Consider the following 26,462-nt stretch of genomic DNA (forward strand, 5'->3'; position numbering starts at 1 on the left):
GGCTTTGTGTTATGTTTTGCTTTTGTCTTTGTACAGCGACGGCGCTGGAGGAATGTCTGATTCTTGCTACGACGAATGGGAGTCGTATATGACGATTGCGATAGTACGAACAGTGTACGAGATGGATCATGACAGTATATCAATATGGCGGTTAGGACTGTTTATCTGAGCAATGGCAAATGCCATGGCAGGGATGCTGGTTATGAAGAATCATATCTGTAGTATTGAGGAGAAAACCCAGACTTTGGGTTACCACAATCCAACGGACCAAATCAAACCAGCACTCGTTATTTGCATGGCGGAGCACATCACAAAAGGGGAGAGTAATTTAACCCATATGTCAGCCATTGGTGCAAGGAGAATCGCGATGCACTGCAGTGGTGAGGGACCTGAGAAGTCGTAATACTACTAACTGATATGGTGGTGCGAGAGTCCAGGCAGCGGGAGGGTCAAGTCTGTGAATGTGGCCTGACTGTAGAAATTCTCGATGCAGTGGTGGTGTTTATCCCCCTGATATAACTTGCAGGCAATTTAGAACAGCTGCGGTGGAGGAACTGCGGGCGTGTCAAGCCTCCGTTGAGGTGCCTCCGTGGTGGCTCGATTCGGATGGCATCTTCCAGGCTGACCGATGCGGCGTAGTGCAGTGCTATGCCAGCGACAGTCCCAATCAGACGGCGGACAGGGTCTGGCTAGATTGTTAGTGCAGCTTTGAGAATCCCCATTGGCACCCGCTCCACCAATCGCCGGCGTCGCGTCCCTGGAAGGCAATATCTTTTTTATTTGCCTGTCAGTGCCGTTGCAGTGCCAGTTTCTGGCCTCCGAGACTTCGCAACTCGCTCGCACCTGGGCTTCCAAACAACTCTCGGTGTCGGTGATCGTCATCACATCATATCTGGGTGGCTACAGCACTTGACGGGCTCTTTTCATTCTTTTGGCGACCCTCACTCTAGTCCTCATTTCTGCCTCCATCCCTTCCTATCTATCTCGCCTCGTCCCCTCGATTTCGTCCTATCGCTACTTGTCGCATCCTACTCTCCGCGGAAGACGACACACACGCCGCATTCTGCCACTCTATGCCCTACAACACAGTATAGGGGACACTCATTTGCTCTATCCATCCATATTTATCCGGCTACCCGACATCATAACACTTGCGACATCTTTCGACAGCCTGGCTACGACCGCGACTGGAGGCCGAAGTACGACCACCCCCGTTATTCCCGCAGTCCTATCATTAGCGGCCGTTACATCGAAATAAGACAACCGTGACAATGGGCCTTCTTACGACAGTCGCGGTGCCCTTGGACCGTCTGGTCCAGACCCTCCCCGTTTATCAGCTCGTTCTGCTTGGTTTCGCGGCGCTCGTGGGACTTTCGGTGATTCTGCATGTGGGAAGGCAGTTACTCTTCAAGAACAAGAATGAGCCGCCGGAGGTGTTTTCGTGGTTTCCGCTCATTGGCAGCACGTAAGTCATGCCATGTGTATAATTCTGCGCGCAAGCGGAAAGAGGGGTGTTAGCTGACAGATACATTTCCAGCATCTGGTATGGCATGGACCCGTACGACTTCTTCTTTACGTGCAAACAGAAGTACGGCGACGTCTTCACTTTCATCCTCCTTGGGCGGAAGGTCACGGTCTGCTTGGGCACAAAAGGGAACGAATTCATCTTGAATGGAAAGCTGAAGGATGTCAATGCGGAGGAAGTCTACACTGGGTTGACCACACCTGTATTTGGCGAAGGCGTGGTGGTAAGTTGACTTCCAACGCAGAAGGTTGTTCCTGGGCGCATAATCTGACCATCCATACAGTACGATTGTGACAACTCGAAATTGATGGAGCAGAAGAAGTTTGTCAAATTCGGCCTGACGATGGATGCGTTCAAAACATACGTGGATCTGATCTCGTACGAGACGAAACAGTTTATTCAAAATTCGGCCGCTTTCCGCGGTCAGTCGGGCACTGTGGACATTGTGCCAGCCATGGCCGAGTTGACCATCTACACGGCATCGCGGTCTTTGCAAGGAAAGGAAGTGCGGGAGAAGTTTGACTCGACTTTTGCCGACTTGTATCACGATCTGGACATGGGCTTTGCGCCGATTAATTTCATGCTTCCGTGGGCTCCATTGCCGCACAACCGCAAGCGTGATCGCGCGCAGAAGAAGATGACCGAAACGTATATGGAGATCATCAAGCAACGACGGGCTGCCGGCGGCAAGCGAGAGGAAGGTGAAGAGGACATGATCTGGAACCTGATGGGCTGTGTGTACAAGGACGGCACACCGGTGTCGGACAAGGAAGTGGCCCACATGATGATTGCCTTGCTCATGGCGGGCCAGCACTCATCGTCGTCGACCTCGAGCTGGATCCTGTTGAGGCTAGCGACGCGGCCGGACATTCAAGAGGAGTTGCTGGAGGAACAGAAGAAGGTGTTGGGAGAAGACCTGCCTCCGTTGACGTACGAGTCGTTGCAAAAGTTGACGCTGCACAGCAAAGTGGTCAAGGAGACCCTGCGGCTGCACTCGCCTATTCACAGCATTATGCGCAAGGTGAAATCGCCGTTGACCATTGTGGCCGAGACGTCGACCTCGACCAAAACGTATCAGGTCCCCACGAGTCACACGCTGATGGCGGCTCCCGGAGTCACCTCTCGCGAACAGCAGTACTTCCCGGAACCGATGCTGTGGGAGCCGCATCGATGGGACGAGGGCCACGAGTTGTCTTACAACCGCTCAGACCTGGACAAGGAGGAGTTTGAGGATTATGGGTTTGGCATGATCAGCAAAGGTGCGTCGTCGCCTTATTTGCCTTTTGGGGCGGGACGACATCGCTGCATTGGAGAACAGTTTGCCTATGTCCAGCTGGGCACGGTGTTGGCCACCATGGTCAGATACGTCAAGTTCCGCAATCTGCCCGGCAAAGATCTCGTCCCGACGGACTATTCCAGTTTGTTCTCGAGACCGATTGCGCCTGCGGTGGTGGAGTTTGAGAAGAGGTCGGAAAAGGCTTAGGCAACCTGAAAAGCGAGAAATAGAGAAAACGCTTGTGGGGCCACTGGCATTTGCATGGTGTTACAAGTTGGCGTTGTAGGAACTGGAAGACGCGATAGACTGGGTACCTCTACCTATACTGTACGGGTAACGGGTACATACCTTATTAATGAACCATCCCATCCACACATGATCTCCTTGTAGGACTACTGAAGTACCTGAGTTACCTTGCTACTAGTAGGCACAATACTAGCAGGTGTTTATGAAATGTGTGAAAGTATGTTGTACACCGAATGTCATATTGGTTTATGGAGTCTTGCTGGTCGATCAATCGCTACTCCCTAGTCCGGGAATCGTACTTCTGTAAAGAAGACTGCATGGCAAAACAAGCGTGATCATCGTCCGCTCGCAACGCTCCGGGATCCACACAACACCGGGCTGTCTCTTCGCTTCGCATCAATTGACCCAACCTTGAATGTGAGCGAACTCATCATCAGGCTGCCAGTGAACTGAACGGCGTCCGCGGTGAAACCCCTGCAGTGTACTAGTGGTCCCTGTCCATGCTGCATGTCGGGTTGACAAACTTTTGACGACAGAGACGGCTTGATATTTCGTCCGAACTCCGCGTCCATGTCCGTCGCACTACTAGGACTACTAGAACTTTCCTACGAGAAGTCGTTCGTTGCCCGGGCCCATTTCACTGAACTGGGAATGGCAGTGGGATGCAGTTCAGACAGGGAAGCTGGGATAGACACCCGCCGCAGTTCTTTGTAAAAAAGCATTATCTTCCACGTCATGATTCGGCTTGATTGAAGTCAACATTGGCACGGTGCGGGTTAGGCACCTACCAGGTACGGTACCTAATGACGATTCCTAGGTGATGAAGAATGCGAAAGGCTGCCACTGCACTGCAATGGGTATGGAAACAAGGGCAGAGACAACAACCTGAACTGCCAGTGCAATGAGAGCAGCACATTTCGCTGGTGCCTAGTTGTGGCTGGCATCAACATTTGAGTTGCAGATGCTGGTGACAGTTGTTGCCAGCCAGTGCGAAGTGTCCTAGGAGAAACAGTATATCCGAGTCCGAGTCCGAGTACGGGTCCAGGCCGCAGATAGTGCAACGCAGCGCAGTGTAGGGCTGAAGCGTGACAGCTGACATTGAGAGACGCGAGACTCTCAAAGATGAGTACCTGATGTGGTAATAAAGGTGTCGTCGAAGCCCTTTTTTTGTTTATGTGTTCTAAGTTGTAGGGTCAATATCAAGCATATTGGGGCCATAATCAAGCACTGCCCGACCTCACCTAGGCATCCTTCTTTTGTGACGGGCAAGATGGAGATGGACACTGGCGCGGAGATAAGATGCAGTTCAGTTCCGTGGTGCCAGTGGAATCGGAATTTGATGGACCCGATTGTAATGCTTAGCGATAGTAGCGGCAGTTGTAGCGGTGTTAGTGGCACCACAGCTGAAGCAGATAGGGCGAATTAGCACAACCTAGTAGTCCATAGCACCCGCCCATTGGAATCTCAGGCCCCCATGGCCCGTTCCCCGTTGCCCGTTGCCCTTCGGCCGCCCCCCATCGGCATCCCGACGTATTTTTGCAGCTTGCATGTGGAGCGGACACGATGCGATGCCATCCCCTTACTTCGTATTTTGGCCGTGTTTGGCAGACTCCAGACCAGGGCAGCCATCTCACCATTCAGTTCGCGTAATATACTTTTTGGCTTGCTCCTACTCCCCAATAGATTTGTTTCCGTTCCTTTTTTTTCCTGCTGCCTGTTCACTACTGCTGGGATCTTGATCTTGCGCATTCTTTCGTTCATCGTGTGTGGCCCAGCGGCATTTTATTTGGTCAGGTTAATCCATTGTATCGGTCGGCTTCCCCATAGATATTTCCACCCTCGACTACCTATCCAGCAGCTCTCCCAAACAAAGAATCTGCCATTCTCACCACCACAGCCTTTATCGCACTCCCAATACATCAGCACAGACTCCTAGGGTTCAAGCCAATTCCTTCCCGCTGCATAACATATCAGTAAACAACGTCAGCCTCTCTTTGAACCATAGTCAACCCTTGCGCGCCTGCGACCGAGCACCCTGAGATAGGATCGCCCGCGCTGATCGTGCCCTTTTTCAATGGGTCTTTTCAACACAAAGCCAGCCTCCTCCGGCTCGGAAACCGTCCACGCCAAATCCGAGGCGACGACGGTCGTTCCCAGCCAAAATGTGTCCAACACCGACCTTGACAAGACCGCTCAACTAGAGTCTTCTGTGGCAGAAGATCAGCCGTACAACAACTTGAACCACTCGGAACCACAGACAGAGCCGATGGAGAAAAAGATAGAGGTCGAAAACACATTGTCGAGCAAAGACTCGTCCGAGCTTGAAGTCCAGAATGAAGAAAGGCATGCCGATGGGATGGTCCCTTCTCCAGAAGATGATGAGGCTGTCTATCCAAGCGGTGTCAAACTAGCCCTCATCACTCTCGCCCTTTGTCTGGCTGTCTTCCTCGTCGCCCTGGACAACACCATCATCGCCACGGCTATTCCCAAAATCACCGATCATTTCAAATCTCTTGGAGACGTCGGTTGGTATGGCTCGTCATATCTGCTGACCACTTGCGCTTTGCAATTGTTTTTTGGAAAGTGAGTGGCTTGTGTCTCTATACAGCGAGGTACATCAACTGACCTGCTAGACTGTACACATTTTTCTCCATCAAGAACGTCTTCCTAAGCTCCATCGTCGTCTTTGAGGTCGGCTCCGCCGTCTGTGGTGCTTCGCCCACTTCTGATGCACTCATTGTGGGTCGTGCCATTGCAGGTGTCGGTTCTGCTGGTATCTTTTCTGGGGCACTGGTCATCATCGCCTACACAGTGCCTCTGGTCAAACGACCGATTTACACCGGCATTATTGGTGCCATGTACGGCATTGCTTCCATTGCGGGCCCTTTGCTGGGAGGCGCCTTTACTGATGGGCCTGGTTGGCGTTGGTGCTGTAAGTTACCCTGACCTAGACCGACAGTAATAGCATTAACTAACGGATCCAGTCTATATTAATCTTCCCCTCGGTGCCGTCACCCTGATTGTCATTTTCTTCTTTTTCCAATCCCCAAAGAGAAGAGCCGAGAAGAAAGTGTCTTTCAAGGAGAGAGCTTACCAGTTGGATCTGGGCGGGACCGCTCTTTTCATCGTCGACATCGTTGTCTGTCTTCTGGCTCTTCAATGGGGCGGATCCAAGTACCCATGGTCCAACTGGCGTATCATTCTCTGCTTGACACTGTTTGGAGTCCTGACCATCCTCTTTATCATTGTGCAATACTTTATGAAGGAATTTGCCACCATTCCTTTCAACATCATCTCCCAACGCAGCGTCGCTTCAGCATCCTGGTTCGCTTTTGCGTTGGGCTCGGCATTCTTCGTCCTCATCTATTGGGTCCCCATCTGGTTCCAGGCTATTAAAGGCGCCACGGCTTTTAAGTCTGGTATCATGTGCCTTCCCATGGTTCTGGCATTGGTCATCGCAAATGTGGTAAGTGGCATCGGTACCACCGCCATTGGATATTACACCCCGTTCTATTATGGGAGCGTCGTGCTCTCCGCCATCGGTGCGGGCCTTCTTACCACTTTTGAGACGACCACCGGGCACGAAAAGTGGATTGGATATCAAGTCATCTACGGATTTGGGGTTGGCTTTGGAATGCAACAAGCCTTGATCACCGTGCAGGCTGTTCTGCCACTCAAGGACGTCCCCACGGGCACGGCCTTGGTCATGTTCATGCAGACCTTTGGAGGAGCCTTGTTTGTGTCTGTGGCCCAGAACGTCTTCAACAATCGGCTAATTGACGAGATCCCAAATTACGCTCCAGGCATTGATCCCGCCATTATTCTCCATGTCGGTGCTACTTCGCTGAAGGATCAAGTGCCTGCCGCACTCTTAGCGGGTGTGCAGACGGCCTACAACAAAGCCCTCACGAATACCTGGTATATCTCAGTGGCCATGGCATGCTTGTCCGGGATTGGGGCGGTGTTTGTCGAGTGGAAGTCTGTCAAGGGCATGAAGCCTGGTGCAGTTGCTGCCTAGAAGGCATGTCGCCGGATATGGATACGACCGAGATATTGTCTTTCTACGTGCATGTTGGAAATAGACTGCGTGCACGAGCGTTGGCGTTTGGTTGACCCATTTGACCTGGGGGTTGGATGTGGCATAATAGGAGCCAGGATCGGGATATTACAGGACCATTCTTGGATCTCGCTGTGTTGTTAGGGAAAATGTATTGGCTGTACAATTCCAAGGATGGATGGATGGAGGAAAGTATGCTACAGTATGGTCATGTACGACCAACTCCTCTCACCTCTCGTGTTGCCGAGGATAATTAGATAAGAAGTTTCAAGATGAGCAATCAACGGAAAACAAACAAGCACATCAGGTAGAAGTTTGGATACGGCGTACTGGAGTATAGATCTGGCCCTTTTCAAGGCTGGCATGGTGTTTCAAGTATTTGCCGTTCATCGCCCTACACGTGATCTGGCTACTATCCTTATCTTATCGATTGGATTAGCGGTCGCAGCACGCGTCTTCCCCCTTTTTGATTTTCCGGTGCGCCACGCGGCGCGATGTTCAATTGCGGCATTCGCGTCGCTGTCAAAGTCAGAAAGTCGTGCATGTCAAACAAGCCACGGTCACCGCAACAAAAGTAAACTGTCCTTTTCTCTACTACAACTCACATTATTTCCGGACCTCTTCTCAAGTGCTTGCTGCTTGCTTATCGTTCTGGGTCTTTCGCGTTATTCACAGAGATCTTCCCTCCTCGCTGTGTTTCTTGTTGGAGATCCAATTCCACCAAACATGGCCGAACTCTACCCCGATCTTAAGGACCGTCCTATCAAGGAGACGATCTGCCTGTTCGATGTCGACGGTACGCTCACGCCAGCCAGACAGACGGTGTCGGCAGAGATGCTGCAGACCTTGTCGCGCCTGAGACATAAAGTCGCTATTGGATTTGTGAGCCACCTAAACCTAACCCTGCTTTGTCTCCCTTTCAACAGTGCCAGTGACTGATAACTAATTTCTTGTGTCTCTAGGTCGGCGGCTCCGATCTCGTCAAACAACAAGAACAACTCGGCACCCCATCTCTCCCCGTCACAACACTGTTCGACTTCTGCTTCTCCGAAAACGGCCTGACTGCGTTCCGCCTCGGCCAACCGTTGCCGTCCAACTCGTTCATCCAGTGGATGGGAGAGGAGAAATACCAGAAACTCGCGCGCTTCTGTCTCAAGTACATTGCTTCGATTGAGGGTATTCCCAAAATGCGCGGCACCTTCATCGAATTCCGCAACGGCATGATCAATGTTTCTCCTGTGGGTCGTAATGCCAGCAAGGCCGAAAGAGACGAGTTCGAGGCCTGGGATAAGCTGTCGGGATGTCGGCGTCAGATGATTGATGCGATTGAGAAGGAGTTTCCTGGTTTGGGTCTCACGTAAGTCCGACTACTACAAAACCCGCTTATATTCTCAAGTTGATCCTGATTTTGTATCTAGATACTCCATCGGAGGCCAAATCTCTTTCGACGTCTTCCCCACCGGCTGGGACAAGACATATTGTCTTCGCCACGTCGAGGCCGAGGCCGACCCGAAAAACAACCTCTCGGGCATCAATTACAAAAACATCCATTTCTTCGGCGACAAGGCTTTCCCCGGCGGCAATGACTGGGAAATCTACAATGATCCCCGTACCATTGGCCATGCCGTTACTGGGCCCGAAGATACCATGAGACAACTCAAGGAATTGTTTGATGTTTGAAATGAGACAAGACACAAAGATGAGGATGATAGACGGCGCATTGCATTGCATTAGCATTACCCGGATTGATACAGAGGCGCAAGATCAACTGAAGCAAACTGGACCCAACTGAAGTGAACTGAAGGGAATGGAAGTGCAGTGAAACTGTCTGCTACTACACTGAGCCTCCGAGTCGGCCAGTTCGTCATTTCAATCAGTCAGTCTGGAGAACACGTCTTTCTCCAGCGCAGCAGAGTTTGTATGAAACAAAGAGCTTTTTTTTCCTCTTCTTCTTTTGCTTTGTGCTTTTGGTTCTGTCAAAAAGGCATCATGATCATTCGTATGTGCTTGCAAGTGCGTCTCAATACTACCGTGCTACCCAAACTAGACGGTCTGATATCCGTTTCTGTTCTAGAGATCCAGAAACGGACTGATCCTGATGCTCAATTAATGCTTGCACTCTTCTGTCTTGTCAATCGGGTATTCTCTTCTCCGTTCCATTCTTTTCCCTGGCCTACTGTATGTTGTATCTATCAGGGCCCCCTGGAAAAGGTACTGTAACAGTATCGAATTTGACAGGTCGGCAAACTGTCTCTACGGGAACAACGGAGGTACTGTACATGGCCGAAGCAGAATGAAAGGAGCGGATGAAATTGAGTCTTCGTGAGCAATCGTAATCGCAATCACGTCGGCGAACAGATATAGTCCGGCCCAAAAGACTGTGATAGACAGAAGTGGAAACAGTCAGTCTCAATAAAATGATAACCAACTAGACACTGCCAATTCCAACTGCAGACTCAAGTTCCGGTAGTGCCTATAGTAGTAAGTGTTGAACAAGCGAAATGAAAGCGACCTTGTTGGTAGACAGTAATAATGGCGTACCACTCTAGATTGTCTTCCATGGTCTCTCAAGCCTCTTTTTTTCCCCCCCACACTTCTCAACATGTTCTTATAGTACAAGACAAGACAAGACAAAACAAAACCACATTGGCTGTGCTGCCTTGCCTGCAGGTCTCGGTTTCTTCATTGTTGTACTTCGAAGTCCAATGTAGGTAGCCATGCCAGACCAGACGAATGAAGACAACCCCCTTTTTTTATTAGATATGTCTGATCTTCATCTGATCTTCTTACAACCGGCCCTTTTCGAGATACCCATTCTCCTTCAACCAGCCCGTAACATCGTCGCCATCACGCTTCAACCAATTCGCCTTTGCGCGAATACTATCAAGGCTCTGCTGGAGACTACGGTCGAAGCCCTTCTTGTCCTTGTCGTGGAAGAAGTGCTCGACTTTAGCCAGTTGATCCTCCTTAGTAAATCCAGCGACACAGATACTAACGACACTGCTCAACATGGTCATGCTGGGCGGGAGCTTCTCAACCAGAACATCCCAGTTGTTGCACATCCACTCCCATCTCTTCTCGATGCCTTCCGAGGTCGTCCCCAGGCCGCCAATGGGCATGTAAATGTCCTGCATCTTGACCTCTCCACTAAGAGCCAAATCCAGTGTTTTCTTAATCAACTCGGGACTCCGGGCACGACCCAGACTTCGGAGGCAGGTGTTCTTTTCGTCCGCCGTTGGCGCAGTGTGGTAGCGTGCCAGGACGGCTTCCCATTCTTTCACCCCGCCGTCCCGCAGCACCATGGCCAACACCGAGGCCCGCAGATTCGGGTGGATGGCATTGAAGTCTCCATCGAGGAACTTGGCAAACATTTCCTTAGCGGCAGCTTGGATCTTCTTGTCCCCGGCGAGACCCGCAGATCCAAACATCAGACTCTTGAACTGGCTCAGGATATGGTCTTCGTTCTCGGAAAACTCCCAGCCGAGCTCGTGTGCTTTGGCCGAGCAGAGATTCAATTGGAAAGACTTGAGGGCTTTCTTGGTCGACTCGTCTTCAAAGATCCATGTGTTTCGGATGGCATTGATCCGCGTCAGGATCTCGTTCCACACCACAAACTCGGTCTCGGTGTTGAACGATTGTAGCAGGCTCAATATCCCCGATGTCCTGCCGTATCCACTTGCAGCCAATGCGCCGGCATCGGCAATCATCCCAGCACGATCCTCGACAGAGAGCAGTCCTCCCTTCTGCGCAGCTTCTCCAAGCTTCGTCAAGCGCTCCGGAGTGTAGCTGGTTCGGTAGAAGGCAGAGTGGTCGGTGTTCAACTTGTAAAACTCTAGTCCACCCTTGATCTTGTACGTCTGCTCCCTTTCGGTGAGCATCAGACTTTCATCGACCCCGTCTTTCGTCTTAAGACCAAGCATGACAGGATACAAGACCTTGTCCTCTTCAGGTTTCACGTCACCGGTACGCAGAAATCGGTTCTGCTTGACGGTAATCGTCGAGTCCTTTTCGTTTTCCGTCACGGTGACCACGGGATAACCGATGTTCTTGGTCCAGATATCCATCACATGTGCGACATCCTTGCCGCTTGCATCGCCCAGTGCATCCCACAAATCACTCGTCTTTGTATTCCCCCACGCGTGTTTCTTGATGTACCGTCTGACACCATCGATAAAGACATCCTCGCCCAAGTACTTTGAAATCATCCTCAAGACCGCCGACCCCTTGGAGTAGGAAATGGCATCAAAGATTTGATTGATGTCTTCCGCCCGATGTACCGGAACTTCTATAGGGTGAGAGCTGCGCAGCCCATCCAGCCCCAGCGCTCCTTGCAATGTGTCAATGACAAAGGTCTGCCAGACCTTCCACTCCGGGTAGAACTCGTTGCAGCTGTACCAACTCATCCACGTGGCAAACCCTTCGTTGAGCCAGAGACCATCCCAGAAGTCCATGGTAACCAAATTGCCGAACCATTGATGGGCCAACTCGTGCTGGACCACTTCCGCCACCCGTTCTTTGGTGGCAGCACCGGCCGACTTCTGGTCAAATAGAAGATCAACCACACGATAGGTGACAAGACCCCAGTTTTCCATGGCACCAGCGGCAAAATCCGGAATGGCCACCATATCCATCTTGGGCAAGGGATACGGGGCTTGGAATGCCTTTTCGTAGAACGCAAGAGTCTTTGCAGCAACATCTAGCGAGAATCTTCCGTCTTCCTCGTTCTGTTCCGGAGTCATCCACACCTTGATGGGCAATCGGAACTTGTCCGTCGAGATGGACTTGAGCTCGGCAATGATGAAGGCCAGCAGATAAGTAGACATGCGAGGGGACCGGTTGAATTTGACCGCCTTTCTCTTTCCTCCGGTGATCTTGGAATCCACAATCTCCGTCGACGCCACATCCATGTTCGACAGACACGTCTTGTCCTCGTCGGCAATCAGTGTGACTGTGAACTCGGCCTTGAGAGCCGGCTCGTCGAAGCAGGGCAACGCACGTCGGGCATCGGTGGCCTCGAACTGAGTGACTGCAAGATATTGGCCGTCTCTTCTCTTGGACCGGTAGAATCCCGCCATCTTGTCATTCAGTTGTCCTGTGTACGTATGCTTGAGCTGGACCTTTTGGCCCTTGGTGATGGTCTTGCCTAGCTCGATGGTCGTGGTCTGCGTGTCCGCGTCGTACGACAGGGTCGGAGAGGATGTCACCAGACTTCCATCAGCATGGACGGTGGTCGAGTGGATATCCAGCTCCAACGTGTTCAAGGCGATGGAAGTGGTGTCCTTGGGAACATCCAGATCAATGACTACAGTCCCTTCGAACGTGAATTTGTCAAAGTCCACCTCGAGAGTCACGTCGTAGTGTTTGGGCACCACATTGTCGGGAAGAATCACGCGGCCTTGGGTGTTGTGGGCGCCTGGAGCGTCGGACATGAATCGACACATGTTGGCTGGGTTAAAGAGGGAGGCTCGAGCTTGCCGAGATGCAAAGGGTGAAGAGGAAGGGTTCAAGTTCCTGGACCGAATAAGAGAGGGAACAGCTCGTCGGACAGTAGTAGTGTTGGTGGTCTGGACTCGAGAGGAAAAAGACCGTCTAAAGCACTGGTGGTGGAGGGTGCAGGTGGGCGATTGAATAGGACGAGATCCAGCAAGCCTTGACAGTGACCGCACGTAATGCTTCATCTACCTACAGTAGCAGGATGTCCGGGGCGGCTGCCAGGCTTCCTCCGACGCAAAAGCCAGGCAGGTCAATGAGTGGAATGGAATGTCTGGAGAGAGGGTCCGGGTTGGTTACGCAAGGGACAGACAGGTGCCTATGGCTTCAAGTTATAGTAGAATTGCAGCACAAATGTCAATGCAGATACGACGACATTGGAAATACAATGGTATAGGTAGTCTTAGATCCTTGGTAGAGTACTAGCGTAGTTATAGCAGACTTCCATTCAAAGCAGGAAAGTGCGGCGAGGCGTCATAAAACTCCTGCGACAAATATAAATATAATCGAATCCTCAATTTCTCACACGCGCAGAATATATAATCATCAACTTGAATTCCGTCCACCACTACTCCAATCCTTCCACTCCTAGTGCACTCACTTTTGCCCTTTTACGTATCCTTCTGATGTCACTCAATCTCACCGGCATCCAACCGACTGGCTGAATTGGGTCACATGGACTCGCTCGTATGAGGACTTCGAAACGCCGAGTCTTGCTATAGGCAGGACTTCTCGCATTTCTTCTGCTATGTGCTTACAGTCATGGTGTTCACCCGAGTGAGCATCTTGTTGAGGATAGTGAAGCAAATCATCTTCCCCCTCTGTGTCATCTATCATCTACAAGCAATTGAATCACCACCTATACCTATTATGATACATCATATAGCCCGTTTGTCTCCCTTGTTCTCTCTACCCTTTTTCCCGCAAGAACCGGCATCGGAACGCTACATCAACCCCACGCGTTTCGATTTGTTTCAAACAAACATTTCAATTTTCTTGCCAGAGCAATCATACCCGGCCCAGCGTGTTTGAGGAAGTCACTATCTCTTGTGGGTGATTCTCTATAAAATCGCTGGTATATTACATTACACTCTTCACACGTACTAGTATATAGCCACAAAACAGAACGAGAATCACGGTCCCCGAAATCCAGCATGAACCCAGTTCAAGTTCCAAAAGAATACAGATAAACAATTATAGCCACTTTTCACTACTGTCCAATCGTGCTTCATCAGAAGGGACTAGATTTTGTGGTGGAGATTCATCTTTGTCATTCCATTCTTGCTCAAAGCTATCACATCAATTCACAAGGCTCATTCGTCATTGGCCTTTTTGAAGAGCATTGTTTTGCTCTCCATGATGGATAGTATAGTATTCCGTCGAGCATCCCTGTCAACCGCCGCAAGCTCCAGCTCCATTCCTATACCCATATCCCATGGTTGTGGGCAATAAGCCTGCAAACGAAAGCGCAGGGGGAAAAAAAGCAATCAACAATAAATCAACACATGGCCGCACAACACGCATGCTTGTCTGCCTGCTTGCCTGCTTGCTTGCTGAAAAAGGTCCCTTTGTCAACCATGGCGCCAGCTCCGATTCTCTCATGACGGGTATCTTTCATGTCCAACCTCCCCTTTTCCGTGAAGTTTGGCCGTCTCTTCATCAAAAATGGTGCCGTGCCATTGAGTTAGTCCTGGTCGTTTCGTTGGTGTAATAAGCAACCCTAACGCCCCCTCCCACTGATAAAATGCTCAACTTGCCCAATAGCCCATGCCGGACACAAACAAACGCCGTCCCTTCCAGACTCGCTCGGCTCTTTGAAATCAAAAATTGTAATGCGAGATAACTACATGCTAGAAGCTGGAGCATTCAGCGTTGGTTCGTAAAGCGAGTGCAGGTCGTGAGAAACGAAAATCAAAAACTCCAAATAAACCGACAAACATGCGAGCAGAGTATTTCCTGTTTTACTGAGCAGGAGCCTGCTGTACTGTTCTAATAATTGCAAAAATCGATGAATCATGAGCGTGGCGGCGTAACAGCAGCTGCAGGGTTGCCACCACGATATGGGATTGGGGGAGACGCCCTGCTTGTTGGTGATGCCGTTCCTGTGGCCGACGCATGTTTTTGAATAACCTGTAGCTTGCGTCGAATGATCGAGAGCCGGCCTCGGATACTGCTGACCACTGCAGAAATGTTAGCCCTCGCAAGATCCCATGTATGACGACCAAACTTACAATTCTTGACTGCTTTCCTATCTTCAGCTTCCAGTCCGTTGATTGGTGCCGCGTCCTCTCTCTCATCATGTTCATTGCCGCTGCTATCATCATCATTTTCAAGAACGGCCTCTAGCATTCGAATCGCCGTAACATAAGAGATCTCACAGCCAGTCAAGTCTTCATTGGTAAGCTCGTTGATGGCGGCAGCTCGGCTCATTTCCAATGCGCGGTCATACATGAGCTGTTCGGCAGTAATCCCGGAGCTGACAATGACCTGATTGGAAGAAGTGCCCAGGCCAGCACTCGAGGCTGTTGCGCTGGAGATATTGTTGGGATGGCTGGGATGGTCTTCCGGGAGACGACGCTGGCTGTCAACAAGTTTGAGACGAACAAGGTCCGTCTTCTCCAGTACCTCGTTGAATCGGTTTCGGACCCATTGCACAACATTGTTCATTCGCTGCCCGGTAGCAACGGAAGTCGAGCTTGGGCGAGACGTGGCTGCGTCACCGGTCACCTCTCGGCTCTTGCGTGCCCACCATCGTGCTGCAATATCCATGGCCTTGGCGAGCAAAGCCAGTGCTTTCACATAAAGCACGAGAGCCTCCTCGGCGACGATCACTGTTGCCTCCACTGTCAGGTCTCCATCGGACCCTCCTAGAGGACAGTCTGAGGCATTGTTGCTTGACGCATTTCGTAGACCCAGGCCCGGTTGAGATGGGACGGCTGGAATCAACTGCTTGTACTTGACCTCTGCGAACCCGTAGACGACATCACTGCGTGTGGCGGTCTCCTCGACAGTCTGGGCATATCGCGTGTCTTCATCAGCAGCCACGGTCTCTTTCCCTTGGTCGCCTACCACCACAAGGCTGCTTTGAGCTCCGGGATAAGTGGGGAATGGGCTATATGTGACTGGAGGTGACTTGCCACCACGCATCAGGTTGACGGGAGGCGAAAATCCCACACCGAACAAGCGACCGCTGGCCATATTCAACGCTTTCGAAATGGCGGATGTCGCAGAACCAGGACTCGGCCCGTAGCGTCGCTCGTAAGAGTTTTGCCGGTTATGGAGACTGTCTGGCCGTCTTCCTGAGGCAATCTGGACGGCTCGAGAAGCACTGGTTTGCGCACCCGTTGCCGATCCAGGTGGACCTTGGGTCGTCGCTCTACGGACCATTGGCCCAGACTTGGGAGGCACCGGTGCTTGCATTGCCTGTTTGTTCAGTCGAGGGCTTGCGTCCAACTCGTCAGCTAAAGCATTGACTTCCACCGCTTTCTTCTCAACCAGGACGTAGTCTCGCTCGAAAGCAATGTCTTGAGCCGCTCGCTCCCGTTCCTTTTCTTCCTGTTGTCTACGTACAACATACTCTTGTTGCTGGTTTTGGACCTGGGGCCGGGCGGAAGCAGGAATTTTATGGGATCCTGCACTTGTTTGGCGGGCCATAGGAGCCGAGGAAAGCCGTCGCTGAAATAGGTCCTGTCGCTCTGGGGCTGTTGCATGTGGATGCAGGGCTGGACGCACAGTAGCTGGTTTTGGAGAGTCAGAAACCGGTGCGGATACATCCGAAGGACGCCCCAGCGGTGTGCTGGTGGGCTCTTTGGCGCCAGACATTTGTCTCCTGGTTGAAGGTCGTCGAGACAGGTTATCTTCCGAAGCAGTCTTGGAAGAGTCAATATAAGGGCTCTCCGGTTCTTTCCTGGACGCTGGGTAGCTCAACCCGGTAGGGTCAGTTTGACTATCTCGACGCCGGTTGACTTCGGCCTGCGGAGGCTCAACCTTGGGCATGTCCTCAGGATGAAGGCCAGGGATTGGCCCAGTGATGATCTCATTGCTGAAGAAATCCGGGAACGACAGTCTTTGCTTGGGGTCTCGTTTCAACAACGATCGGACTAGCTTCTTCATGTCATCGGATATCTTGAACTCGTCACCGAATTTGATCTTGTCTTCACTCTTTTCTATCTTGCGGAGCAACTCGACGTGATTGGAAGCTCGGAACGGTGGCCGGGCAGTCATCATTTCATATAGCACAGTCCCCACCGACCAAAGATCAGCCGTCGCATCGTACTTTTCATACCTCAAGATCTCGGGAGCCATGTACAAGGGCGAGCCGCAGAGGGTCTCGGCCAGTGCGGTGGAAGGCAACGATCGGGCAAACCCGAAGTCGGCTATCTTGAGCACGGGTAGAGACCTGACACCGCAGATGGGAACAAGAGAATTGTCAGCCACTTGATATGGCATCGGTCGTGGGTTGTGTGTCTCGAAGTAGGCAGGGGACGGATTCAGAAGTAGATTCTGAGGTTTGACGTCGCGATGGATGAGGTCTCGTGCCCGTAGAAACTGTAAAGCACTTGCGAGTTGCTGGAGGAAGTGCCGGACGACGACTTCGTGGAGGCCTCCATACCGCGGATTGGGATATTTGACCATCATATTGCCCACTAGCTCACTGTTTGCCAACTCATTTCGTCTCTTAATGAAATGTGATAGATCGCCCAGGGCCACATATTCCATGACCAGATGTATATGCGAGCTCGACTCTTTGCAATCGATCAGGGCAACGATGTGTGGATGATGTAATCCCTTGAGGATCGAGATCTCGGAAGTCAAGTTGTCTTTTAGTTTCTTGTTGAGTTTCGACATGTTGACCGACTTGATAGCAACGATGCTTTGCACTCCGGAACCGCTCTTGATAGTTGTGTCAGTAGTAAACAACAAACGGGAACTTTCTTGCCTACCGTATGGATGGCCTTGTATACTGTTGCAAAGCTGCCACGCCCTATCTCTTCATGCCTCTGGAAACTGCCAATCCTGTCCGATTCCTTTGACCTCCTCGGGGTGGAGGACTGAGAGGTTGTGGACGCCATCCTCACCCCGTCCTCCACTTCGGTCGACGAAAGCCGTTCGAGGAGGCAGAGGTGCGGCACGAGGTTGCTATCTTCTCAACTGCGGGTATAGGGTGGCGGTTATATGGTTGGACATGGATTGCTCGATATCGAGGAAGGCTGGCGGGCGAAGACGATAGGACGGTCGTAGGGTGACAAGGCGGTAGGCCAGAAGCGTGTGGAGATGGTGCAATCAGACGGGAGGCTGCCGCAACTTCAACGCCGTGCAACTGCCCAGGGCAGAGTTCAACAAAACTCGGGCGATCGTGGAAAATGAGTGGATGGATTGAAGGGATAGGACCGCTAACTCTCAGGCTGATGGTTGTTGTTGGGGTGGGCGTTAGATGCGAGATGCAGTGCGGGTGTCGTGGTGTCGTCGATCGGGGCGTGACTTGTGACTTGGGGATGCGGGTGGATTGAGGTTCAGTGACGCACTCGCAGCAGCAGCGTGAGCGGTCCAGGTGTTGCACTGGGACAACAAAGGATGGCGGTTTAGATGGAAGGAAATACAAGACAGATAAAGAAGATAAAGATAGTAGTGGTCAGTGGTCTCTTGGAATAGGCAACGGTAACTCTGAACACCCAACAGCGCGATAGGACATGATGTGCTGAGAGGGAATAGTTAGTCATGCATGTCAGTTGGTCGCGACGTGAGTTTAGTTTGTCCTCGTGCAGCGGAGGGCTTAAGGCGTGGTGGTTGTGCACAGCAGTGCAGTGGTGGTGGTAGTGGGAGTGATCTGACTAGTGCCAGCTTAGCATCAGCTAACGAGTGCATATTTACGGCTGTAGCCACTAGGGACCTACTACGAGGGTTATTATGCCGTACTAGTAGTGCTAGTGCTTCCGGTGATAGACTGCTGATAAGGATAGTCACGGGATCTCTGCTAATCCCATCCCCCACCCGCCATCAGCCGATCACCGCATATCACTGCCAGTAGCGCAGTACTAGTACTTGGGATGGGAAAGACATCCGGATCTGCCTTTCTGTGATACTACTAGTAGCAGATGGTAGCAACTCCTAGCCAGCTCGCTAGGATGCCTACCACCAAATGCAAGGCGGTACCATGTACAGGCCGCAGTGCACTACGCTGGTACCTGGCTGGACCTTGGTCAACCTTGGTCTTCACCGTGGGATGTAGAGCCAGCCTGGCCTAGTTGCGCCATCTGCCTGAGCTCAGGCAACATCGACTACCCTAGTACCGTGCACCTACAGTATGCCCTATTGTAGCACCCTGCTGTACATCTGAATCGATCCGATCGCCGCAACGGACCCCAATCAAGCGACATCACGGACGCACTACTACCTAGGTACCTAGGTACTTTCCTACCCCGTCATCATACATTGACATTAGTCCCAGTAGTACCATCTCACGTTTCCTCTGTACATTAAGATAGGTACTATATGTCCAACCCTCGGACCAGCAACCACAGACCAACCGGCACGACGACATTGTCGTTGGCCGCAGTCAAGGTGCTTTCGAGCAGACTCGCGCCCACCCCAGCGACCAGACACTTTGCAAGCGTTTGCCCACTGAGACTGCCAGTGGTCGGAACCGAGTCGCTGGCACTCCAGGACACATCCACGCCCGCCCATCCACCTAGTCTAAGCCAGATCCAGGAAGTATATAGACCGCAAGTGACGGCCAGCGCAAATGCAAGACTGCCTTCTAAACTCTTGCCGCCCGCCCAGCACCATTTTGTCCTTCCGTACCGTCTCCCAATCAGACTGGCCGCCGCATCGCCGAGCCCGACGCAGATAACGCCGCTGACCATGCTCAAGTCCCGGATTGATGTATCCCATCCGACCCATGGCTCTTGACCACTGCGAGGAGCGGCCGCCAGGGACAACCAGAGCGGAATCGCGCACCCAATCAGCAAGAAAATGTGCGACACGATCACTGGTCCTCGGTGGTCACGGCCATCCACGTATGGCGCCAGAAATGTAGTCAGCGGCTTCCAGATTGGCGGTAGTTGTGAAGCCCGGAAGAGATCCAGCAACAAGAAAATGGCCAACACCAAACCCAGAGCCAGGGCGATGAAACAGGGATCCACGAAAATGGTGGGCAGAAGCATAATGACCATGATGCCGTGGAACACCTTCCGTCGCGTGTCCACTTGGACAAGGGAAGTGAGTCGAACCACCACAGTAATGCCGCAAAGCAGCACCGCCACGTAATATGCACATAGAAGTAAACGGGTGTTGGCAGGACCGACGCTGTATTGACGGCCATTTTCAATCCATCCCTGGGGTCCAGTCGATGAGGGATCGGCTGTCATGTGTGCTGGAAGACAAATCCATCGATCGAGGTTATTGCTGACCACCCAAAAGCGGAATGTTGGAAGGTTCCCCAGAAGGTACCCGAGGGCCCAACCGAGAGGTTCATGGCCTGCAAGTGCTCGTTGGCCGATATATATCCGGACTGGGCCCAGTAAAATCGCTGCCACGAAGAAATATACGATCGCGGCATATGCATATTTCCGGACCTTTGCTTGTTCCAGGCTGAAAGACCGGAAAGCAGAGGACCGGCTGGTGGCCACAGACTGTGTCTTCCCACTTCCAAACTCGGAGCGCGTGAAGGTGTTGCGCTCAGAAACAGGTTTGTGACCATTAGCCAAGGATGTCGAAGCACTCCCATTCACAACGAGGTTCGGACGCGGCAGCACTCGGCGAAAGGCGTTGAACGAACCTTCGTCGCTATCCGAAGAGACCCCTCGGCGATGTGTATTTTTCCGCCCCACAAGCCACTGACATATAGTCTGATCAATCTGGGAGAAAAGACTCTGACCCTTTTGACGACGCTTGCGACACAGCTTCCAAGCCGGAATCCTTGCCAAAGCAACCTCCCATTCCAGAAAGTTCTTACAAGACACGAAGATACACAACCCTCCGAGCCAGAGCAGTGCCTTGAGTATCTCAGCCTGAGGCGTGTGGGAGAAGAGGTAGAGATGAATCAGAGCAGTAGACAGCAGATGTAATTCCGAAACGTCCAGGCTTGACGTGGTAAGATAGCTCAACACGGTCAAGAGCGCCTGATGAAGCGGGAAGATCAACGCCAGGTCTTCTCGGGTGAGCGGTGAGTCGATCTTCAAGGAATTTGGTTTCGACGGCCTGGATGAGTAGAGGCTAAGAGCTGAGGCGTGCAGCGGCAATACCGAGATCCCCCAGTGTAGGTACTCTCCAACAGCTGGCATGGTTGGTGTAGCTGTAACCGCCGGAGGCATCGACGACAGGCCGCAAACAATGGCTCCTGGAAGAAAGTCGGCACTTCGCTCGAACAGCGAAAGCGCTATCATGACGGGCAGAGCCACAGGATAGAGTAAAGGCCCCGGATCAAACCGTGAGGGAATATGGAACCCGCGCCGAGCGGCTTGTAGCAGGGCGGGTTTATTCGTCGCTCCGTGAGCTCGAGCTCGTGCTCGTAGCGTCAGTCGAACTGGATAGAATAGATAGACGCAGAGCGGCAAGAGCAAAGAGAATGTCAATTCGTTCAACCAGTCTGCAAGACAGGGACCTGCTCTGTCTCGCGCTCGAAACCAGACAGTTGCTCCGATTCCGCAAAGAAGCGAGACCTCTGTACATCGTCGAATGATCTCCTGCCGTTTCCGCCTCTTGTACCCTTCAAACTCAGCGGACTTGGCCGTAGCATCTTTTCCTCCTCCTCGCTCGCCCGTGCTGTTGTTGCCTGCTGCTCGGTTTTGGTAGCCATCAAAAAACCGAAACTCGGATGCACCGAGGAACGCTGGCGGTGTAGGCAGAGGACTGTCCGTAGGAGTAAGGCCGGCGGGAGTACTCCCTCGCAGGCCCTTCCTCGCCCGCAAGCGTGGTGCAGGAAGACCTTTTAGAAGAGGGCCCTTTTCGTCGTCGGCCTCTGTTCCGCTCTCACTCGAATCCGGCCGGCTGATGGTGCTGGTTGTGGCCGCCTGCACGGCGTGGCCATTTGGAACTTCAAGAAATGCTGTCCCATTGGTATTGATCTGTTCCTCTCTTGTTGCGAGATCATCGCCCCGTCGATGGTAAGGCTGCGGAGTGCGAGATAGAGTCAAATCGTTTTGGTAGTGGACATCTTGAGACGCGGTGGTTCGGCCACTTTCCTCCGGCGCAGCTTTCGAAGTCATAGGAGGGCCGCCCTCGTCAAGCGCCGTGCTTCAGATCAAGATACGTGCGACCGCAGACAATCATAAGATTACTTTCATGGCGGCATTGGTATGGGAGGGAAGGACGAAAACGAAGACGGGATTATAGACAACATGTCCATCCTGGCGTGTTCGGAGCCAGAAAAATATTGGGAAACTTCACATGCAAGTGTTGAGTGTTCCAAGGTGTGTTAGAGTCGAATATTATAGGCTGCTGCCACTGCACATGGTTTCTTCCGCCCGCCTCGTCAGAAACAAGCGAGTTTTCCGCCCGCTCCGAGTCCTGCATGTGATATCACTGCCTACTACAACCAGTCCGTGATCTTCAGTAAACGACATATCTCACTGCGCATTATACGAGTCGTGGCGAAAACTACGGCACACGCTGGTGCAACAGTACATGTGGAATGTGTATATACAGTTAATCATTTCTAACAGCAAATGCAGGCCTATCAAACTGCAGAAAATCGAGTACGAGGACGACTCTCCTCACCACAAGGACAATCCCATCCATATCCACAAGCATGGATTGCCGAGGAATATCGTCATTTACAGACCCTGCTCCATCTTATCCAGAATGGTTCGGGTGTACTCATGCGTAGTGTTGTTGCCGCCCATATCGCGAGTGCGAACCTTTCTGTGAAAATGGTCAGTAACAAGATTTGCTACCGCAGAAAAGAATTGCCCACTTACCCATCAGCGATCACATCATACACCGCCTTGGAGATGCGGTTGGCGTGGTCATCAAGACCAAGATGTCTTAGCAGCATGGTACCGGAAAGAAGAAGGGCGGTAGGGTTGGCTTGGTCCTTGCCCTTGATGTCGAGGCCGACGTGTCGGCAGCCGGGCTCAAAGACAGCAACCTCACGGCCCATGTTGCAGCCAGGGACGACACCGGGGCCTCCAACCAGAGCAGCGGCGATGTTTGTCAGAATACCGCCGTAAAGGTTGGGCATGACCATAACATCGAACTGCTGGGGACGGGACACGGCTTGCATGGAAGCATTGTCGACGATCATGTCGTTGACCTCGAGCGTGGGATAGTCCTCTCCGACTCTCTTAACCGTGTTTCTGAATAGACCGTCGGCGAGCTTCATGATGTTGGCCTTGTGGATGCAGGTAACCTTCTTGCGGTTGTTTGCGAGCGCGAAGCTGAAAGCAAATTTGGCGATGCGTTCCGATTTGGCCCGGGTGATGATTTTCAAAGATTCGACCACGCCGGACACGGACTGGTGTTCGAGACCAGAGTATTCGCCCTCAGTGTTCTCACGCACAATGCAGAGGTCGACGTTCTTGTGACGGGTGACGAGGCCCGGGATGTTCTTGATCAAAACCACAGAGGCGTAGATGTCGAGTTCTTGTCGCAGAGCGACGTTAAAGGATTGGTGGCCGGATCGTTCGATGGGTGTGTGCAAGATACCCTTGAGGCCGATCTTGTTTCTCCTCAAAGAGGCGATTGACTCTTTGAAAAGCTCTTCCGAGTGCTTGTTGCCGGTGTCGACACCCGAAACATCCACCTGCTCCCACTCAATGGGCACGTTGTCGGCCTTGAAAATCGTCTTCACGGCTTCGGCAACCTCGGCACCGATACCGTCACCTAGTGTGATTTCGTGTAAGCGATTGCAGGTTGCCAGACATGCCACGGCATTCTCGGGCCCATCGTACCTGGGATCAACGTCACAGTGTATTTTCCTCCATATTTTGTCGGCTTGAAAATATCGGATTCGACGGTGGTGGCATAGGCTGCGGAGGATCAGTTAGCTGAGTCGCAAGTTATCGTATCGGGCTTCAAGCTCACTTCTGGCGAGAGAAGACGATGCGGACGGGTGTCGGCTCGCTCCTCGCTGGGCAGCACGAAACAACGACTGTGAAGAAGAGCTGGTAAGTTTCCTGCCGGTCAGGGTGGGGACAAAACGGGCTCTTGCCCTTACCTGAGCGCTGCGGGTTGTCCGTGACAGAGACATCGCGACAGTCTTGAACAGCTTCTACGCCGATGAATCCCAGGTGAAACTGCAGTTGAAAGCCACGATCCGAGCAAGGAGACCAAAAGATGCAAAGGAGCTTTTGTTCTGCAACGTGCAACTGGAACTGGAATAATGTGAAGAAGCTCCGCCGACATCGCCAATCAATGCGCGATAATCCAGATGCCCGCCATCCCTCTTGCAGTCTAGCGTGCAATGACGTCGCAGACTCGGACACAATTCGCGCATGGCAGAGCAATTCACGTGCTGTCACGTGCATGCCGCCGAGCTGCCCCCGAAAATCCCCCATTCCTCCATCACCAGGTATGTTGTCCAGGCACCGTACTATGTAGATACCATGTCCCCTTTTGAGTTCGCTATGTCCTCAATCTTCGATAAGTAATGTCCGTAACCTCATATCTTCGTTCTATGCTGCCGCAATGGCCCGAGAAAAAAAGTCTCGTTGAGGAGGCAGGACCACCAGGTCATGTTGAAATATCTACTTGTTCATTAATAACTGACTGCTCGCGCTACCGCTGCAGAGTACAATTACAACTAACTAGCCACCTATCGATATGTCGCTAACAGGTGTCTTCCAGAGAGCCCAGAATAAGAAATGTTCAATACGTCTTAAACTTGAGCGGGCCTTGTGAGTTTCTCAGTTTGTGTCCAAAGAACTGCAAGAACACAAGCAACAGGAATGCTGCCGCCATGATGCCGCTTTGAATGCCGTACTCCGTTTGAGTGCCGGCTTTGGTGGCCCAATTGATTTGGATGTAGCCAACGATGAAACCACCCAGGGTACGGGAGAAGTTGAGCCACGCCGCACACTCGCCACTGGCCTCGGGGTAGGAATCCAGGAGGTACGCACTGACGGCGGTGGTTGTAACAATGGTTGCGAAATTGTGCATACACCAGCCGACGGCAAGCACCCACCAAGACCAAGCTGGGGCATGATGCAAAGTCGCGCCAATGAGGTTGTAGCCGACCAGTTTGAAGGGGAGGATCAACCAGACCAGGATCAATCTGCTCTCGGGATCGATAAGCCCGCCGTGGGTCCTTGCCCAGAGTTTGCCGATGAAATCGAACATGAAATGGCCTACAACCAGTCCGAGAACAGCTCCGATGACCGGGGCCGTGTAGATGGCGGCCAGGTTGCGGTAGCTAAAGTTGTAGGCCGGGATAATGAAGACGGAAATGGTGGTGTTGTTTCCAATGGTCCATGGAACTAGAAAGAGTCAGCACAAGGAGTCAGCACAATGACGGAGGCGGAGCCGCACAGTCAAAAAAGTAGAAGACACAAGTCAAAAAGACCGGCAACTTCATGATAGTGTAGCCCAAGCGGCTACCTGCCTCCCAGAATGAATTGGTCGTGTACTTGGTGCGGTATTGTTCGACGCCAACCAGCCGCAGGATCCGAGACTTGCGCTTGGGTCTCAGGTCCGGCATGAGATGACGAGGATAGAAGGGCTCGTCACCTAAAACGACGGTGAGAAGCAGGCCCAATGCGATGATGGCCATGTTAAGCCACATGCCGGTCCTCCAAGAGTCAACGCTGATGATGGCTGCCATGAACTGGGGGCCGAGGAAAGGCGACAAGATGATCGCGGTTGACCACATGTTGATCTTTTGCGCATGGGCATGCCAGAAGAAGACATCCTTGATCCACATCAAACCACCGCCGGCGGCTGCTACACAAAAGAAGCCGTTCAGAATCCGAGACGCCATGTATGACTCGAAGCTCTGGGCTGCGGCAGACCAAGCAGCAGTCCCCGCGGACAAACAACCGAACCAGAACAGTACAGGGAGACGACCAAAGTAGGCACTGAGCCAGACCGTTGCCAGACCGCCAACTCCCAGCATGAAGGTGTTGCTATCAGATTGTTAGCTTCCAAGCACGGCCAGAGCAGGCCTCGATGCAACATACCCAGCAGTCGCGTGATTGACCTCATCAGGGGAGATGTGCCATTCTTGAGCCTGTGGAATGAGCGCGCTCGCACCGGTGGCTGCCGAGTAGTCGGCCGTGCAGGCATTGACAGCGAGAACGAGAAGGATGAGGCCCTTCTTCCAGGCTGGCCAATTCAGCGGATCCTCGGGGTCATTGGTAGGCTGAGGGATCAAGACAACGCCTTTTTTGGACTTCTTCAGGGGAACGTTGGGGGCGAGGCCGTATTGCTTTCTGAGTTGTGCCTCGTCGAGCACGTAGCCCTGGGCCTCGCCAATGCGGTCGAGGTCAACATTTGCAGGGGCCGCCAGAGGCTTCTCGCCCTCGCCGCTAGAGGTGGACGGAGGCCGTGATGCTGAAGTGACATTTGGCGTCTCTTTCGTCGCCACGACAGGACTGGTGGCAGATTTCTCTTCTTCAGCGGCGCCCATTGCCATTGTGCTCGTTGAGATTTGTTTGAAAGGCGCGGTGCCGTTAAGGGCCACGGTGGAGGATATCACAGCGGCTTCGATCCCAGACGCAAGCTCCAAGAGACTTGGGATGTGGAATGATTGTGACGCGGGTGTGGTCAAAAGAGGTGGAGGAGACTTCGACGGAGCAAAAGTGAGGGCCGTGAAGCTAGAAATACTGTTTGTTGAATCAACAGCTTGTTGTCCAGGGCGATGGGGCTATACACGGTTCATTCGCTAAAGAGTCGCACACCGAACGCCATGATTCTTAGCGTGCCATTCTTAGTGT

The 26,462-nt window shown here is 52.3% G+C and overlaps 8 protein-coding genes across 8 annotated transcripts; 3 read left to right on the plus strand and 5 right to left on the minus strand.

The window, feature by feature from the left end:
- Positions 1-1,271: 1,271 nt before the first annotated feature.
- Positions 1,272-3,008, plus strand: HMPREF1120_00085 (cytochrome P450, family 51, subfamily A (sterol 14-demethylase); the record flags this gene model as incomplete). Its single annotated transcript, XM_009154075.1, has 3 exons — positions 1,272-1,465; positions 1,538-1,748; positions 1,809-3,008. The coding sequence occupies 3 exons, from the start codon at positions 1,272-1,274 to the stop codon at positions 3,006-3,008; spliced, it is 1,605 nt and encodes a 534-aa protein (XP_009152323.1).
- A 2,113-nt stretch (positions 3,009-5,121) lies between these two features.
- On the plus strand, positions 5,122-7,065 carry HMPREF1120_00086 (DNA repair protein RAD50; the record flags this gene model as incomplete). Its single annotated transcript, XM_009154076.1, has 3 exons — positions 5,122-5,630; positions 5,681-5,979; positions 6,032-7,065. The coding sequence occupies 3 exons, from the start codon at positions 5,122-5,124 to the stop codon at positions 7,063-7,065; spliced, it is 1,842 nt and encodes a 613-aa protein (XP_009152324.1).
- Positions 7,066-7,830: 765 nt separating this feature from the next.
- Positions 7,831-8,784, plus strand: HMPREF1120_00087 (phosphomannomutase; the record flags this gene model as incomplete). Its single annotated transcript, XM_009154077.1, has 3 exons — positions 7,831-7,986; positions 8,067-8,461; positions 8,523-8,784. 3 exons carry the CDS (start codon positions 7,831-7,833, stop codon positions 8,782-8,784), a joined length of 813 nt encoding a protein of 270 aa, XP_009152325.1.
- A 445-nt stretch (positions 8,785-9,229) lies between these two features.
- On the minus strand, positions 9,230-13,062 carry HMPREF1120_00088 (aminopeptidase). The gene has a single exon (XM_009154078.1). It carries the CDS (start codon positions 12,780-12,782, stop codon positions 9,891-9,893), a length of 2,892 nt encoding a protein of 963 aa, XP_009152326.1. The 5' UTR covers positions 12,783-13,062; the 3' UTR covers positions 9,230-9,890.
- A 1,545-nt stretch (positions 13,063-14,607) lies between these two features.
- On the minus strand, positions 14,608-17,666 carry HMPREF1120_00089 (unc51-like kinase; the record flags this gene model as incomplete). The annotated part of the gene is made up of 3 exons (XM_009154079.1): positions 14,608-14,774; positions 14,826-17,487; positions 17,538-17,666. 3 exons carry the CDS (start codon positions 17,664-17,666, stop codon positions 14,608-14,610), a joined length of 2,958 nt encoding a protein of 985 aa, XP_009152327.1.
- Positions 17,667-19,082: 1,416 nt separating this feature from the next.
- Positions 19,083-21,800, minus strand: HMPREF1120_00090 (dolichol kinase; the record flags this gene model as incomplete). The annotated part of the gene is made up of 1 exon (XM_009154080.1): positions 19,083-21,800. One exon carries the CDS (start codon positions 21,798-21,800, stop codon positions 19,083-19,085), a length of 2,718 nt encoding a protein of 905 aa, XP_009152328.1.
- Positions 21,801-22,004: 204 nt separating this feature from the next.
- On the minus strand, positions 22,005-24,004 carry HMPREF1120_00091 (isocitrate dehydrogenase [NAD] subunit 1, mitochondrial). The gene is made up of 5 exons (XM_009154081.1): positions 23,750-24,004; positions 23,617-23,683; positions 23,484-23,561; positions 22,512-23,415; positions 22,005-22,455 (listed from the first exon to the last, which is right to left on the minus strand). Exons 1-5 carry the CDS (start codon positions 23,780-23,782, stop codon positions 22,368-22,370), a joined length of 1,170 nt encoding a protein of 389 aa, XP_009152329.1. The 5' UTR covers positions 23,783-24,004; the 3' UTR covers positions 22,005-22,367.
- Positions 24,005-24,399: 395 nt separating this feature from the next.
- Positions 24,400-26,161, minus strand: HMPREF1120_00092 (uncharacterized protein; the record flags this gene model as incomplete). The annotated part of the gene is made up of 3 exons (XM_009154082.1): positions 24,400-25,007; positions 25,060-25,652; positions 25,707-26,161. 3 exons carry the CDS (start codon positions 26,159-26,161, stop codon positions 24,400-24,402), a joined length of 1,656 nt encoding a protein of 551 aa, XP_009152330.1.
- Between the last annotated feature and the right edge of the window lie 301 nt (positions 26,162-26,462).

Source organism: Exophiala dermatitidis (genome assembly GCF_000230625.1).
Source record: "Exophiala dermatitidis NIH/UT8656 unplaced genomic scaffold supercont1.1, whole genome shotgun sequence".
NCBI classification, from domain to species: domain Eukaryota; kingdom Fungi; phylum Ascomycota; class Eurotiomycetes; order Chaetothyriales; family Herpotrichiellaceae; genus Exophiala; species Exophiala dermatitidis.